At 52.7% G+C, this 17,758-nt stretch overlaps 1 protein-coding gene across 3 annotated transcripts in view; it reads right to left on the reverse strand.

The window, feature by feature from the left end:
- Window positions 1–17,758, reverse strand: part of STK24 (serine/threonine kinase 24) — a 112,510-nt gene that overhangs the window by 63,819 nt on the left and 30,933 nt on the right. Inside the window, exon 1 of one of the 3 annotated variants that reach the window (XM_044249995.1) lies at window positions 7,528–7,616. The exons of 1 other annotated variant lie outside the window; for it this stretch is intronic. In XM_044249995.1, the coding sequence (XP_044105930.1) occupies window positions 7,528–7,578 (51 nt within the window). In that variant the 5' untranslated portion in view covers window positions 7,579–7,616. Of the gene's footprint in view, window positions 1–1,686; window positions 1,922–7,527; window positions 7,617–17,758 lie in introns of those variants that run through there. One more of the 3 variants, XM_044249992.1, reaches the window with a different exon arrangement.

The following is a 17,758-nucleotide window of genomic DNA, read 5'->3' on the forward strand; positions in this document are numbered from 1 at the left end:
AAAGAAGAGAACCTTCAGAAACTCACAAGATAGGGACAGATTTTCCTTTTTCCTTACAAACATAAAGAACACAGTCTTCCAGTCTTCTTCATTTAAGGGTCAGGCTGGTTGTGCTCACAGCTCTTCACACCCAGGAGAATACGGAGATTTCTAAGCCTCCTCTCTATGAAACGCGGAGAGTGTGCAAATAAGAACCACCACCCAGGGGCGCCTGGGTGGCTCAGTGGGTTAAAGCATCTGCCTTCAGCTCGGGTCATGGTCCCAGGGTCCTGGGATCGAGCCCCACTTTGGGCTCTCTGCTTGGTGGGGAGCCTGCTTCCTCTTCTCTCTCTGCCTATCTCCTCTGCCTACTTGTAATCTCTGTCTGTCAAATAAATAAAAAAATCTTAAAAAAAAAAAAAAAAGAACCACCACCCAGACTATAAAAACTGGGAAAGGCTCCAGCACTTGCATAATTAAAAACCAAAACCCTTATTTGAATGCATTATGATATATGGATTTATTGAAAAACACTCCTATTGAAGCAAATATTCCACTTTTCTCCCTCTTTTCCCCCTCTCTGCCTCATTTCCTAAGTTCAGGTTGGTTATGCACTACAATGTAGGTTAACCAGCACTTAATGATTTCCTAACAGGCCCAGTCTGAAGTCCAGCAAAGGCAGCCCTATGCATCTTCACCTACAGCTACTACCTTGGCCTCAATATTTTAACCAGAACCCAGAAAACAGTAAGAACCTGTTTCCTTTTGTCTTGTAAGCATCACGCCCTTGAAATCCCTTCTGAAAGCTCTTAATCTCTAGTGCAATTAGGTGAACACACACACAAACACACACACAGTGTCCATTTCCAAGGGGACTCCAACACCCACCCTAAGGACTCCTTGACCAGAGAGATGTGTGAGCAGCTGAGTTCTCAGTGGGCAGCAACCTGTCATCCCAGGGGGTGACAAGGGAGGAGACAGACATTCAGCAAGGAGACTTAGGGGTAAGGCCTATCTCAGCACAAGGGACTATCCACCCCAAAATACTGCTGGCACCACCTGAAACCCCCCAGAGTAAGACAGGACCCTGGATACACCGCCTCCCACACCTGCTCTCAAAAATGCTGCCCACAAGTGAGAGGATGGCAGGCTCACCCTCAAAGTCTACCAGTCCTCATAAGAAATGGAAACATGGAGAAGGAAGGAAGATGGGGAAGGAGAAGGGCTGAAAAAGAGGGGGGGAAAACAGGCACAGGAGGAGGAGGTGTGGGGGGTCATCAACAGAGAATTACAGCAATGTCGGCAGCACTGTGAGTTAGTCAGGCACTAACCACGAACCTGCTTTCAAGGTGAAACCCGCAGAGTCCCAAGCAGCACCTCACGAGGGAGGGACTACTGAATCCCAGCCCGCCCGTTCCCATGCGGAGGGGCTGCTGCGCCGCAGTGTGAACCCCACAGAGATAGCATACCCCACTAACACAGGCGCACTAAGTCAGGGGGTATCTCACAGACGCCAAAGAAGCCCCATTTTTGAGACTGTGCACTGAACAAGGTAAAAGCTCGCAAAACCCACTAACCCCATCAGTAAAAATGAACAAAGTAAGTGAGAAAAAGAACACATCCTGGGTTGCAAGAAAAAGGAACAAGAGAGAGACCACGTCCATCTTCAGCAGCTAGAAATTCCCATTTCCAAACCCCTTCCCTTACCTCCTTCCCCCCAGGATGAGGGGAGGGGGCCCTCCTTTTCTTCAAGGCCAATCCCAAGCGCTGAGCTTTTGAGTCCATCCTTCTGTCCCCCGGGCTGTGGCTTCATCGGGGGCCGGCTTCACTGCTCGCTCTTCTGCTCAGCCCTCTCTACAGACCCATCAGCCTTGGCAGCCTGCTCGGGTTTCTCCCATTTGAAAAAACACACACACTGGGCTTCCCTGGTCGCCTTCCTCCTTCGCCCTCTCCTTTACTTAGAGTTCCCCGCCGGTCACAGAGTCCAGCCAGGTGCCCCGCCCCGTCCGCCCCCCCCCCACCCCTGCCGGTCCGGCTGCAACCCAGAGGCTGCGGTGCCTGATCCCGTCCTCCTCCACGAAGCCCTCCCTCTGGTAACTTTCCAGGCCCCTGGCATTAAACCCTGCTCTGCACTTGGCTCCTCCCGGTGCCCCTGGTCCCAGCAGAGTCTCCCACACACAGACTTTACCCACATAGCACAGCATCCTTCCTCACTCGTCCCCGCCACACAGTGTCACAATTTGGGACTGTGTTCCCCCAGCCTGGCTGGTCGGAAGCCCCTGGGACACGTGGGCAATCCCAAAACGCTCTCAGCCATGCACAGGGCAGGGGCACAAAACCCATATTGTTCGAAGACCCCAATTAATTCTGACGAATAGCCACCTCCTAGGAGAAACGACTTTAAATTACACATGGCGTAACTTTCAAAACTGTGAGCTCCTGCCCTGCTTCTGAATTTTAACTCCCAGGATCGAGGACTTGCTAGATCCATAATTCTACATGGACATCTCAAGCTCCAGCTACACGAACTGCATTTGTCACTTCCCTGAACCGGCCAGCCCTCCCACACTACCTCCTTCACTAGACTAGGAGCCGAGGGACGTCAGGGACCATGTTTTAACTCCTGACCCATGCCCCTGGGCACGATGACTGATGGCCAAGAAATGTCCCCTGAGCAGGAAGAAAGCCCCAGCCTCACACCGACACACGCCCTGCAGGGTAGAGTCTACAAAGAATATCCTAATTCAGGGGGACTGAGAGCCCGAGGAAGGGGGAGTGAGGAATGCGGCCCTCCAGCATGCCAGGCTAAGGGAGCCGTAGGAAGAGCCCCCCTGAACTTGCAGAAACGACCTCTGTGGCCTCAGAATCACCCGCAGGCTTGGGCAGGCTTGTTGGAACACAAACTGCCTGGCCCCAGCCCCAGAACTTCTGGTTCAGCAAATGTGGTGTGCGGCCCCCAAGCACCAGAGAGCAACCAGGTGACGCAGATCCATGGGCCCAGGGACCACACTGTGAGAACTACTGCCCGGGAGACCCGGGGACAGAAGCGCAACAGCCTTGACAGGCTTACATGCCACTAAGATACGGCTGTTTTAGGTCAGCTAACCCGACACCCTCTGTTAACTGTCCCCGCCCCAGACTAAGAAAAGAGCGTGGCATTCCTTTTTGAGAATAGAAAATGAAGCCAATAAAAATGTATCCACACTCCCACAATGCCAGAGAGGAGAGTAGGGAGCCTGGTACCAGGATAACCCCAGTGAACCGCCCCGCTCTAGGACCACACCCCCCTTTGCAAAGTCACTGACCCTCCTCCCAGCAAGAAAGAGTCTGCGTCCCCACCCCTAAATCTGGGCAGACCTTGCCACAGGCTCTGGCCAACAGAACGTGGGGACTTCTAAACCTAGGCCCCAAAAGGGCTGAGGAGGCTGGGACTGAGCGCAGGGGAGGGACTCACTCAGCCCCTGCGATTCCACAGCTCAGGGGACCCTCAACCTCCCAGCCTCAGCCCCGCCACCAGCTCACTGAGCTCATCACAGCCCCGTGACAGCCCCCAGCCGAGGCCAACCCAGCCTCCCGGGCAGCCACCGACTGCACGAGAGGGAGCAAATTTGCTATTGGAAACCTCGAGGCTTCAGTGGGCTGGTTACTCACCACCACCAACGGACACCATGGCTGACGCCCAGAAGGAGCCCGCTGCCGGGGCAGGGCCGGACCCCGGAGCTGCTAGGACCGTCCACTGCTACACACCCTTCCCTCCCGCCACTCTTGAAACAGGCCCGGCTGCTGCAGTCACCGTGTTCCCACCCCGCCAAGCTGGTTTGGTTGCTTGTTTTGGGGGGTGTCTTTTCAAGCCTCAGCTCCCTGAATGAAGAGAAGCCAGATCTGCGGAGCTGCAACCTGGCGGCCCCCCCGGGACCATCGCTGGCAGAGGTCGGCAGAGCACAGATTCTAAGGTCGATGCTGTGCCACCTGGGAAGGGAAAAAATAGGAGATCCGTATATCCTGTAGCTGTAAAGGACATGGATCCTCGGGGACAGCAGGCAGCCTGGGAGATTATTAGAGTAACAACTCCATCGCCTTACGTCCACACCCCAAAGCCACTGTGCCCCTTGCTCCCACCCAGAGGTGGCCTGAATCAAGCTGGCCTTTGGATTTCCTAGGGCACTGTGCTCTTGCCAAGGTTAAACCTTAAGAGGCCCTGCCTGCAGCAACTGTCTCTGACATCTTGGAATGCATCCACTGGCACAAAAGGGGGCCTGGGCTAGCCTGCTGGAGAGGTCACATGGAGAAGAACCAAGACACCAGACACACCCTGGGGCCCAGGGCAGACAGCCAGCACTGCTCCTGCTGACCACAGGCACGTGAACGAGCCCAGGAAGGACCTGCAGGGAAACCCTAATCAACCCAGGAATCATGAGCCACATTCCATCATCAATGTTTCAGGCCACGATGCTCTGGGGAGAAGTTAGACAAGAACAGGCAACCAGTTTAACAGAAATCCCACATCACTGCCAGAGAAACGTGTCCATCGTGGGGGCGGCAGGGGCAGACATACATTCTCTACTCTGGTGGAGTGTTTCATTTTAATCAACTGCCCGATTTCCCTCTGGCCTGATGGAAACCCAGCTGTTCACATGACTGCTTGGACCCTCTCCCCCAAAGCCCTCTCCTGCAGCCTGTACGGTGCAGCTGGCAGCCACAGCTTGCTATTGCATGTGGTCGAGTGTGGCGTTGTCAGTCCCCACTCTCTGCCACTGTGTCAGCAGCTGGAACTGGGCTGCAGACTGTCCCTGGCATGAAGGGAGACATATGCTAATACAGTGACAGCAGGGGACTAAACAAGCAGAGTCCCCTGCCCTTTGGCAAGTCGTTATCAGGCCGTGCAGCCCCACTGCCATGAGAGACTCAGTGCCAACCATGACCTCGTTCAGAAAGCAGCTTCAGGATTCGCCTGTCGGAATCTATGCCACGGGCAAAGCAGATCCCCTTGGTAGAACGGGGGCCGTTCTGACAACCATCCTGAGGCTTTTCTCTCCAGAACGGTTTATGCTGGGAGCACCTTGGCTCCTCGGATTAAGTGTCTGACTCCTGATTCGGGCTCAGGTCATGATCTCAGGGTCATGAAATCAAGCTCCATGCTTAAAATTCTCTCTCTCACCCTCTGCCCCACCCCCCACCCCCACCTCCACCCCCAGAAAGGAAGGAAGGAAGGTAGGTAGGTTGGTTAATGCTGAACTAAGCACTGGCCCTCATCCCAGGTGAGAAAGGCTTGCTGGCGTCTCACCCCCGCATCCCACCTGCCAGACGGGCGGCAGGGCCTGCGGCTGGAGCCCCAGCCAGATCCCAGGCAGGGGTCAGGACACGCAGCAGCTCAGCCTTCTCGGAAGCAGCAGGAAGGTCAGGACCCTCCCGCCAACGTTCACCTCTCCTGGATCAACAAGGCAGGGCGGGGAGAGAGCCCGAGGTGGGGTGCTGCCAGCACAAGAAGATCCAGCTCCCACCCTACAGGTCCTGGACTTGACTCTCAGAAATACCACTCAGGCCCCCCAAGTCCAAATTCCCACCCGCACTGCGGGCCTGGAGAGCCTCATTCTGAGCCAGGGGAGGAAGAGGTTTTTCATGATGGAAGAGTTTGGATGGCGTTTATGTGTCTACTATGTAATAGGGCCCCATATGCTACTCAACATCTGCAAACTTCCGTTTCCTCCATTAGGAAAAGGGTCATGGGGACAGAAACAACGGTGTCTCCAGGAAAAGCACTAAGGAGTGGGCACCTAGCGCCTTCTCATGGCGCCAGGTGACACACGGACCATGCGATGTCTGCCCCGAAGGCCCTCCAACACGGAGGGCTCGTCTCTGGTCACGGCTCTCCAGTTCTCGCAGAACCACCACCGGCTATGTCCAGAAAGTCCGGGAAAGGACATGTGGATTCCACTTCCGGGTGCCATCGTCGCACATTCATCACCTTCTCCCTAACACCACCAGGCTGCCTGTCTCGTTAAACCTTGGCTACATTCTGGACCTTCCTACGCACTCACACATTATCCTGTTTACTGTTAATTACAAGACCTAGGGAGACCGGAGCATTTGTTACACCTAATCATATTAAGGTCGGGATCCCTCAGAACTGACCAAAATAAATGGCAGATGCATTCCCTCAGGGGCAGGGCTCAGGCAAAAGTCTGGGCTCTGAAAAAGCTCCTGAGCCCCGACCCCACGAGCCTGGAAAACCTCCAGGGCTCAAGGACTGTGGGAGAGCTGAAAAGTCAGGGAAAGTCCCCCCCACACACCGCCCTCTCCGGTGAATCCAGAATCAACAGCTGCACACAAGCCTCTCGCTGAATAAAATATGGAGTTTCGGGGTGACCAGCTACCCTAGTGCCTGGGATCTCCTAGAAGCCCCGGCCACAGGAAATGGACACGTGCACAGCAGAAGTAGTGTCCCATGCCACGCGGCACAGTGAGGACAGGCCCACCTGCACCATCGGGATCTCCTTGGGAAGAAAATGCACGTGCACAGTGACCCGCTCCCCTCCAAAGCTCAGAGAAAGGGCTAAGCTGCGCGCGCCCGGAGCTCAGGCTTGTGCAACAATTCAGCGTATTTCATAATCCCTTGAGAGAATTCATTAAAATAGTTCTAGGATGACAAGTATTTTATATTTTTAAACTTGAATAGCTATTACTGTTTTCTTTGGATCGTTTCTGGCAATGAAAAATGCATTTGGCATTACTAATCAACTTTCAAAGCTCCTTGGCTTTAGCCGTCCCGCTCTGGCCACGCCATACTACCCCGCTCTGGGTTAAAGCCAAGCGTTGCTCTTTGTTTCTCTCTGAGAAGAGAAAGGAGCCAAGTTTGATATGTTCGAACACTCGCTACTTATCGCATTCCCGTCCCTGCAACAACAGAGAGCACATGATGAGGAGGGGGAGTCGGCGGCAGGTGCGCCCCAACCCCACCTCGGAATCGGGCACGCACCCACTCACCAATCGCAGATCTGTCCTCCCGGAGAGGCGCTCGGCCTCAGAATCCCTCTCCACCGGGCAGCACCCCAGGCAGCCACCACCCGTGCAGCGGACAGGCACCCAGCCGGGAGACCCATGTGCCAGCCGGGGCAGCCCCACCACCCGCACGCCCCCGCGCTGGCCGCCTGCCGTCCCTTACTCTCATACCTGCCGGGCTCTCCCAGCCCGTGTCCCAGTGCTACTAGCCTTCTTGTCTGCATTTCTATAGCGGCGGATTCCAACACCCTAATTCCTCTCCTATCCCAACCTCCCGACTGTGGCCATCATTCTTCTGGAATGTCTCTCCATGCGATCCTCCACCCCGCAGCCTGACCCCACAGCAGCTGTGCCTCCAACTGACCCACTGTTAGACCTTCCTAAACCCTGCTGGTGGGCTCCCGCTTAACCTTAAAGCCCATGGTTTCCCTTCACTGCTGAGAACACCTGCGGTCCACGCATCATCTCTACTGAAGTCCCAGATGCCCCCTGCGAACCAGAACCCCGGGGCTCCTTTCCGACACCCCTACTGACTCTCCCTTCACCCACCTTCTCAACGCTGTCTATGAGCACCAGAGGTTGCAGAGTGTACGGTTCCATTTATAGAACATTCCTGAAGTGACAGAGCTGAGAGTGACGGAGAACAGCTGCGGGGCTGCGGGGGAAGGGATGCTGGGTAAGAGGGGACAGGCAGACTTTTTGTGACAGTAGAACAGTCCTGCATCCCAACTACACCCCCCAAAAACTACAGCAAAACTGGCAAGTCTGGCCTGAATTAGGTCTGCAGCTAATTCACCAGCACCGTGCCAACACTGGTTTCCTGGTTTTTACGCGTGAGAGGCTATCATTGGGGAATGGTAGGGGAAGGGCACATAGGAACTACACAGCGTTTTCTGCAACTTCTTGCAAGTCTTAAAGTACTTAAAATTATTAAAAATTCTTTAGAAAAAGCCCAATCTCAACTGTGTGTCCCACACCCTCTTTCTTCTGTAACCAAAGAGATCACCCTTATTTCAAGGCTCTTGGGGGGGAAATTCCCATTTATTGCTTAATGACTCTCAAACCTGACCACTCCCTTGAGCAAAGGCAGTGGCTGCAGTCTCCTGGTTCCAGGAGCACCCACGCGGCGCGAGGAAAACTGTATTAACATTTTTGCAGGCTGTTTTCCCGCTTGAGATCGTGATCACCGAAGAAAGCACCTTACAGTCTCGCCAACCCAACCAGCAAGAGGTGAGCAGCAGGACAGCATCCAGATTTCCCTCAAAAGGAAAGAACGGAGAGAATCTCAAGCAGACGCCCCCTTCCAAGAAGGAAAGCCAAAGACATATTCAAATAATCAAAAACAAAAACCCAGCCCACATCCAGAGCATTACAGGGAGGAGAGACCAGGAAAGGAGAGGCCGAAGAACAGAACCGGTGTCAGCTGCTCGGCTCTCATGCACAATCTCTCATTTGGGGCAGCAGCTACCTAAGATCTGGAGAGATGAGACCCAAAATAAACTATCAGACAGTTACTCAAAACTGTCCCTCTTGATGCTTAAATTACCTGCCAAAAACTATGGCATCTAGGGGGGCCCAAGCACTTCAGATCTCTGCTCTGCCAAATGCATAGCAAGTTACTAAAACCCCCATATCTGTTTCCACAGCTGTAAAATGGGCAAACAGTACATTTTCAGGATGCTCAAGAGATAAAGGAACATAAGGAAAACTGCTTCTGTTGTAGTTCTTCGTCGTTAACACTGAGCTGCCCTTTCCGACAGTGCCTGGTCATGACTCAGTCGTTTCTTAAAAGCCTTTCCCTTGAACTGCAGACAGAAGTAAAACCCCAAATCACCTAACTCCCAAACCAATGCACACGCCACTGCACTACCCTAAAATCAACTAAAACAATGAGGCCTTTCCTCCTTCAGGAAAGGGATGAGGGAGATTCTAGGAGGCTTGAGGGAGCATCACCAGAAAGCGGGAAGGAAACATCTGCAAAACTCCTAAGCTGCAGAGGACAGCCCCATAGAGGTCCCGTGTAGTGGTGGTCAGCGAACCACCAACCAGGGAGGCCAGAGGGTCGGGCCGCCAAGCGGCATTCTAGCACGAGGCTTCCAGAGAGACCTCTGAGCCCCGGACAGCCCCTCCTCCAAGTAAAAAGCTCTGAGGTCTAAGAAATGATGCTAAGAATTATAAACAGCAAGAACTTTCTGAAGACATTCTGCTGCCGGTAAGTGCTGACTACTCCATCCCGTAAAACGGACACAGAAGGCAGGCTCGGCCGTGCAGGAAATCTCAGAGAGACTCAAGGTTAGACGAGCACAAGCAACTTTAAATGGGAAAGGAGAATTATGGCCAAGGAGGAAAGATGCAAAGGCACTGCCCGGTGGGTGCAGACACAGCATACCCAAGCAGTTTATCAAGAGGCCCATGTGGTTCCCAAACACAAACACAATCTTAGAGGTGCCTGGGTGGCTCAGTCAGTTGAGGGTTTGATCTTTGTTTCGGCTCAGGTCACGATTTCAGGGTAGTGGGATCGAGTCCCACAACATGGTCCGTGCTCAAAGGGGAGTCTGCTTGAGATTCTCTCCCTCCTCCCCTGCCCCCCTTGTGCTCACTCTCTTTCTCTAAAATAATAAATAAAAAAAAAAAAAAAACAAAAACAATAACAGAAAAACAAACAAACAAACAAAAGTTTTAGTTAGTTTGTGAAAGAGACATCCTACTAAAACTTCCTGAGCAGAAACTTGAACCTCAGTTTGTCTTGCAAAACAAGCTGAAGACTGGAACACACACGGCAGCTACATCCTGACACCTGGAGAGAAGCCAGAGACCCCCAATTCCTGGCCTTCCCCATTTCACAAGGTAGGGGAAAGCTACAGTTAGAGGCCGTCAAACGCTTTGGTCTCAGATGTGCCCTAAGGCAGAATGAAGCCCTAAGGAAAATGACAGATGCCCACTCGGAAGGACAGATCCCCTCCAGCTGGCAGCGGTCATGCTGATTTGTTGAAGGACACAGGGTATGTGACCCACCCCGAACTCAAACCCACAGCCATCTACTTCCAAAGTCTGAGCATGTCACATTCAGGTAAGCGACCGACTCTTGATTTCAGCAGGGTTGTGAGTTCAAGCCCCGCACTGGGCTCCACACTGGGCTTCGAGCTTACTTACAAAAAGAGAGAGAGAGAGAGAGAGAGAGTAGGGCACCTGGGTGGCTCAGCCAGTTAAGCATCTGCTCGGCCTCAGATCATGATCCCAGGGTCCTGGATTCAGGATCCCAGGGGAGCCTGCTTCTCCCTCTGCCTACCACTCCCCCTGCTTGTGTGCACACATGCTCCCCCTACCTCTCTGTGTCAAATAAATAAATAAATAAATCTTTTTTAAAAAAAATAAATAAAGTTTGAGCATGTCCCTCCTTGCTTCCCAAGCTCTGACAGCAAAATACAAGAACACAAAAGCATCAAAAGACCTGGATTGTCCCCCTGTGGCAACACTGTCTTGTGACTTTGAACAAGTCCTTAATTTCTCGGTGAAACAGAACAATGATGCTCCCAGTATTTATTTACTTTATACATGTGTCAGAGGATCCAATTAGCCTCAGAGAAAGAGAAAAAGTGAGGCACTGCCACTGACTTGTTACCTTTGCTAGAGTGGGCGGGCACTCAGCAAGCACCTCGGAGAACAGGTGAGGTCATCTTTAAAAACAGCACTTAGTTTTGGAAACATTTTTAGAAATCACTGAAACACTGGCCAAAACAGTTACTGAAAACATACCATTTATAACAATGCAACGTGGTCCCAAATAGGGATTTTTTTTTAAGATTTTATTTATTTATTTGACAGAGAGAGAGATCACAAATAAGCAGAGAGAGAGAGAGAGAGAGAGGGAGAAGGAAGCAGACTCCCCACTGAGCAGAGAGCCCAATGTGGGGCTCGATCCCAGGACCCTGAGATCATGACCTGAGCCAAAGGCAGAGGCTTTAACCCACTGAGCCACCCAGGCGCCCCCAAAGACACATTTAAAGACTATCATAATTTTAAAGTATGGCTTAATACTCTTGTTTTTAAAAAAAAAAAAAAAGATTGATTTATTTACTTATTTTAGAGAGAGAGGAAGGAGGGGCAGAGAGGGTGAGAAAGAATCCTGTGCAGCCTCCGACTGATCATGGAACCCAACACAGAGCTCCATCCCATGACCCTGAGATCATATATGACCTGAGCTGAAATCAAAAGTCAGCCGCTTAAGCCTCTGAGCCACCCAGGCTCCCCACATTCCTGTCTTTTTAGTATAAATTATTCTTCTCATAAATAAGATATCTTAGAGCTAATTACTGGCAAATAAAATGCCCTGAACACCCATCTCATCAGATTAATGTAATCGTTACATTTCAAGAGGCACTCTGCACTGAAAGTAAGATGGGATTTGTCTAATCAAGTCCATGAACCCGTAAAAGCTTTTTCCCATCCTAACAAGTTGAAAGTTCACTCGATTGGGATCTCTCCCATGCCTACCCATCTTTAAAAAAAAAAAAAAAAAAAGCTGAACTTTTGATGAAACAATATAAGATTATATACATACAAAGCCACTCTAATATCTATAACCTCCCCCAAAAAAGACCCCCAAAAACTCAGATGCCTTTCCATGAGTATTTTCCCAGAAATCCTTGCCATGTCTGGCCCCCTACAGTTCTGGGAGTGGACACAGTGAAGAAACTTCGTGGTACACCCCTGGCCTCCACCCTTGCCTGGAAAGCCTCCGACACACTTCTGGGAAGGGGTGTCCTGCTTTCAGGGAACTGAATCGTCACAATCAGCACATCTCCCCTGGTCAGATCACTGGGGTTCCCCCCACCCCGCAGCCAACCGTAGACACATTTTGACCTAAACACAACAGGGGAACCCTGAGCTCTTCACTCTGACTCAGTCGGAAGTCTAAGGTCAGGGCTTTGGCCTTTACACCAAATGCTGATTCAGGACACAAGGGCTCCTCTTCAGGACACAGGACAGATGTGCAGGACAGTGTCCTACTTAGTCAGCCTGCACCCTCAACAGCACAAACGGCACTCATGAGTTGTGGCTTGAAGAACTAACCACTCGATGGCATGCGCCATCCCCAAGATGGCGTTGGCCTCCTTTGGCACTGAGTGAGAGCCACAGTGACCAGAGCACGGGGCCAGGACAGCCTGCAGGGGAGGGAGCAACAAAGACCAGCAGCTCTACCGGCTGCTGCCCCACCGTGGAGTGGTTCTCAACCGGGGCTGCACACCACAATCACCCTAGACCATGAAATCCAAAGCTCTGGGGAGGGGACCCCCCAGTATCAGTGTTATTTCGAGTCCCCAGAAGGTTCCACCGGGCAAGCAAGGTTAAGAACCAGCGGTCAGGCGCAGGAGACTGCTCCACGGTAATGCCTTGAGAACTTTTCTCCTGCTCACCTGCTTTTCTCCGCTTGGGAAGGAATCACATCAGCGAAGTGGGACGTCATTCGGGCTGGGGTATCTCCCCAAGGCTCAGCCTTTCAATCTTCTCTACCTCCTTCCCCTGCGACCTCCACTAACTTGCCTCCTGGTAATTCGCTGACCTTGCAAGCTTGCTCTCCACCTCCAGCCCCAAAGGGTGTTTTGTGTATTAAGTTGGTTAATTCAAAGTCTCCAAAGTAAAAACTTTTATTTACCATACAAACACCTTTAAATAGCAAAGGGTGTCTATTAGCTCAAAGACCGGACAGTTTTCCAATCCTCAAAAGAAAGAGAAGCCTCATTCCTCACTAACCGATGGAAGATCAATTTGTAATGCAAGGCCGAAGCCCCGGGTCTGTAGAGAAATCTGCTCTTTCCTCGTTGCAGTAAATCCACGGGGCAGCACAGGGGACGCCCCGGGCCTGGCTCCCGAGCACAGCACCTCCTGCCCTCAGCGGCAGCCCCGGCTTCCCAACCTGAGCTCTCTGAAGCCCTTCCAACGTGCCCACCCCACAATCTGGCTTGGCCAACGCATTTCCCCCGTACTGTACACTTCGGCTCAACCCCACAACAGCCCCATAATCTAGAAGAAAACTCAGTAAATACTCTACAGTATTTGGCAAGAAAAAAAATTTTTTTTGAGAAAAAGAGATGTGAAACCCTATGAATGTGGATGTCTAGACCTACAGATGCAAACCAGCCGGAGCTTTAGGGAATCCTCATACCAGGATCTCCTATCTTTAATGGGATGTGTTCAGTAGAAACTGCTTAAGTTTTAAACTCACAAATGAAATTTTTTTTTTTTAAAGATTTTATTTATTTATTTGACAGAGAGAGATCACAGTAGGCAGAGAGGCAGGCAGAGAGAGGGGAAGGGAAGCAGGCCCCTGCTGAGCAGAGAGCCCGATGCGGGACTCGATCCCGGGACCCTGAGATCATGACCTGAGCCGAAGGCAGCGGCTTAACCCACTGAGCCACCCAGGCGCCCACAAATGAAAGTTTTTTAGAAAAACATTATAATTAAGAGAAAAAAAAAGACTCCTCCCCCCAGTTGAATTCACTGTTTTGGCCTCAGTCTCTAATAACACACACAAACGCGCGCACACACACACACACACACACACACACGTGCGCACACGCGCACACCACCTTACAGGAAACCAGCGTCTGCAGCTCTGTGCCATCAGAGCTCCCGCGAGAGGAGGAGAGAGAGCGGGGACCCGAGGGCCAGGGAGGGAGAGGGCCCGGGCTGGAAGGACCGTCCCTTGGCTGCAAGCTCTCTCAGCACACACTGAGCAAACGGCTCTAAGGCTCTGCCTGCCTGCTCTGTGCCAAAGCCTCACCCGCCCTCACCACTCACTGACAGCACATGGAGGAGGACACCCGGGCCTGGGGCTCCGACTCGCCCAACGTCACGAACAGTGCAAGTCACAGCAGCACTGAGCTTCTGGGCCCCTGCAGGGGTTGCCGGGCACCCTTTTCTTCCACGGAAGGCTCGCCGCTGACACAGGAAGGCCTGGGGTGTCTCCGGGATGGTGAGCAGCCCCAGACACGCAGGCAAAGACGGAAACCAGGCCAGTTCTGTCGGGCAAGCAGGTGATGAAAAACACAGAATGCATCCCAAAGAGATGACAGAGCTCCCAGAGAAATGAACGCTGCCACCTCGCTTATTAACCACCCCCCCCCCACCAAAGATACATGCATGCCCTGGAAGAGCTTCAGACTGTACCCTACAATAAGCACTGACAAACAACAGGCACCCCCATTTCCAGAGCCCCCGCACTCAAAGGCTCTATGCAGGGTGGTCTTCCTAACTGGGCCTTTCCAGACCTCACAGCCACAGCAGGAGAAAGCGAACATGACCCTTGTGAGGCAGCTGAGGGCACCTGGGTACTGTAGGTAAGTCACGGGCACGCAGGCCCCTGCAGCCAGTCAGGGGGCTCAGCCCCACTGTCTATGCATCAAGGGTCAGCCTCTGTGTGGGGAAGTGCACTCCGCAGGATGGCTGGGGAGAGGAACCCAGCAGGCAAGGTGTGCCCTCGGATGATCACAACGGAACACCACCATCAGCAGAAGGAGCACAATCGGATGCCCCCCTACCCCCGTTCCCCGCAGGCGAACTCGCCTTCCCGTATTTGACAAAAGCTTACGGTAGCAAGTATCAGGAAGCTCCGATTCGGATTATTCCAAAAAGCAGACCAAACAGTTTAGGTGTATTTATATTTCAATCAATGATCACATTTCCTTTACCTGAAAATCCTCAGCTTTTAGAGGTATTAAGGAGAAAACAGACGAAATAAAACTGCCAAGGCAATGAGCAAGGCCCAAGCAGGAAATGCAAGCAATGATTTGGCCCAAGCAGGAAACCTGCCTCCCGCCCACCAGGGTATCACAGGGCGCTCCTCTCTCCCAGGCTGGGGGCTGGCGTGTCTCACACTGCTCAGAGGTCCTGCCGCCCTGACGGGCCAGGAAGACAAGCACCAGGTCGGCTGTCCTGGGCGATGCTCGGGAGGGCTGAGGCCTGCGTGGCGTGTGCTCGAGCAAGGGCAGCAAACCTCTCCAGGAGCAGACAGCCAACACCTCGGCTGCGTCCGCCAGTCTCCGTGGCTCATTCCTCTTCTCTTTCTTTGAACAACTCTTTATGAATGGAAAAACCGTCTTAGCTCATGAGCTGATAAAGTGGGCCAAGAGCAGCTGGAGTCTGCCCATCCCCAGGCCAGGCCACCAAGAGGGTAGACCCTGTCCCCCGCCTGCATGCTGGTAAGGCTGCCTGATCCCACCAAAGGGACCCAGGACCAGTGCCCTGTAGGGGAGAAGATGGAGGCCAGCAAAGTCTGTTACTTCCCTGGGGACGCAGTGCCAGAAGGCACAGCGTTTAGCTCTAAAGCCAAAGTCCTATTACCCTACACTGTGACCCCTAAAAAACACGCCTCACATGGACCAGGCTACCTGTTAAGCACATTTATTTTTACAGTCGGTGCCAGGGATGGAAAGCTTTCTGGGCCCTGGCCCCAGGGCAGGGTTCCAGTCAGAACAATGCTCCCGGGGTATGACTCTTTAGAAGGGGGAAGATCTACTTACCTTCCTGCGCTAATAGCAAACATAACCAGGTTCAAGCAGGCGTGAGATGTCTCCAGCCCAGGCCAGCTCTCCCTCTGGTCCAGGGCACACTCTGCCTTGAACGGTGCCATCATTTCGTATCGCTTCCCCCACCCAGCTGTACAGAAGGGACACGAGTAAGGTGACCCAAGGTTAAACAGGAAGCAAGAAGGAGCAAGACTATTTCTAGTCCTCTTGTGGGTCCATTTCCACTGCCTCTCGACCAAACACACCCTGCAGCCAGACTGCCTGGATGGGATTCTGGCTCTGACGAGGGACAGGGGATGAGATCCTGAGTGGCTGGGGACCTCTGTTCCCTCTTCCGCCTGTGAAGACAACAGAAAGCCCCTGCACTGAGGGCGGTGGGAGGTCGGATGAGTTCATCGGTGCCAAGGGCCCTGGCACGGGCCGTGTGAGTTACCGGCATTGTCCCTCCACTCCGCGGTTCAAGGTTCAGCTCAAGTTCAGCGCCGCAGACCCTCCCCGGCAGACCCTGACCCGCATCACGGCAGACGCTGGCTTTCTGTCACTCTCATCAGTGTCACTGACCCACAGGGCCTCCGCAAATTCTCATCACTTCCAGAACCTCCTTACTGAGGACCACACCAGACTTCAGGTTATAATTAAACTAAACATCACTGGGCTCGAAAGCCAAGTGTTCGACCCAGGTGGTATTGCACATCCCTTGTCCCTTTATCCCCACCTTAAGTTGACCTTCAGCTCCAGAGGACACCTGTTAGCTCGCCTTACTTTCTGCCCCTCTCAGGACCCTTCCGCTCCTCCTCCTGCCCTGTGTCTTACACACACACACACTCACACACACTCACACAAGACACACTCCCTGTGCCGGGATCACGAGCGGCTCAAGGAGGGGCCCGCCTGCCACCCAAGCCCCCAAACTCCTCCCAGTCCCTCCCCCACAGCTGTGGGGGAAAATCTCCGGAAAACCTCAGGAAAGGTACCGAAGGCTGTCACGACTTCCAGACACTACCAGAAGGAAAATCAAGTGAGGAGACGCAGGAGCCCAGGGCTGGCGAGGACTGAGAGGAAGGTTTTAGTAACTGAAACGGACACACACGGTTATAATCCACAGACCCTGACAGCCACCAAACAGAACGGAAAGGACAAGTCGTTTACATGCACTCGGCCCGCAGACCCCTGGGCACACTGTTCTCAACGTCCGTCCTGTTCACTCCAATCACGGTGCTCGGCAGCAGCACCTCTCCGACCGTGGGGGACGCTGGCGCCAAGCCTGAGGTAGCTGCGGGAGGGCAAGGAATGAAACCACGGCTTTTGCTGTTAGGTTGTTTTTCTCTGTTTTTGCCATATTGATGGAACAGTATCCTTGTTATAATGGAAGCAGTGGTCAATCTATTTAATCTATTAAAAATATGTTGCCCCTTCCTACGGTAAACTGCTAGTGGGATACAAAACGGCGTGGCCACTTCATGAAGCAGTCTGGCAGTTTCTGAAAAAATTAAACAGAAGACCCCCGTATAAGCCAGCAGTTCCACTCCCGCGAGAACTGGAACCCCGAGGGCTCGCACAAAGACACACACAGCGGCGTTATTCACGGTAGCCAAACACTGGGGACAACTTAGATGTTCGTCAGCTGGTGGACAGACAGACGAAATGAGGCACATCCCTACAATGGGACAGTATTCAGCAGCAAAAGGGACCAAGCTACTCACGCAGGCCACATCACAAACCTCAAAAACGTGCTACGTCAAAGGAGACGGTCACAAGACCCCACAGACTGGATGAATTCATTTATATGAAGTGTCCAGAAGAGGCCAAGTGATGGAGACAGAGGGGACTGGGGCTGGGGGGACAGAGGCCGACTGTCCGTGAGCATGAGGAGTCCCGCTGGGGGATGAACACGTTCTGAACTGACTGCCAGTGAGGGCTGCAGCACTCAGTCAAGTCCCTAAAAACCACTGAATTATACACCCCGGGGAGTACATTTTGCAGTATGGAAAGGAAACCATAGAAGCATTTCAAAGAAAAAAATATCCCACATTGCACTCCTATATTCGTCTGCGTCCCCGCAAACGACCGTGAGCCCTACAAGGACAGACCCCACTCACCCCATCTGACCTCATCCTCTCGCGGAACACCTGGCTGTGGTGTCCACAGAGTGGTTTTTTCCAAAAACAAGAAAGTTTTGTGTTTTTCCATAGCTTCCTGCTTCACCAAAACTTCACATCCCTGACGACTCTTCCAACCCACCTGCCCCCAAA

The sequence above is a fragment of the Neovison vison genome, chromosome 5 (genome assembly GCF_020171115.1).
Source record: "Neovison vison isolate M4711 chromosome 5, ASM_NN_V1, whole genome shotgun sequence".
Classification (NCBI taxonomy): Eukaryota; Metazoa; Chordata; class Mammalia; order Carnivora; family Mustelidae; genus Neogale; species Neogale vison.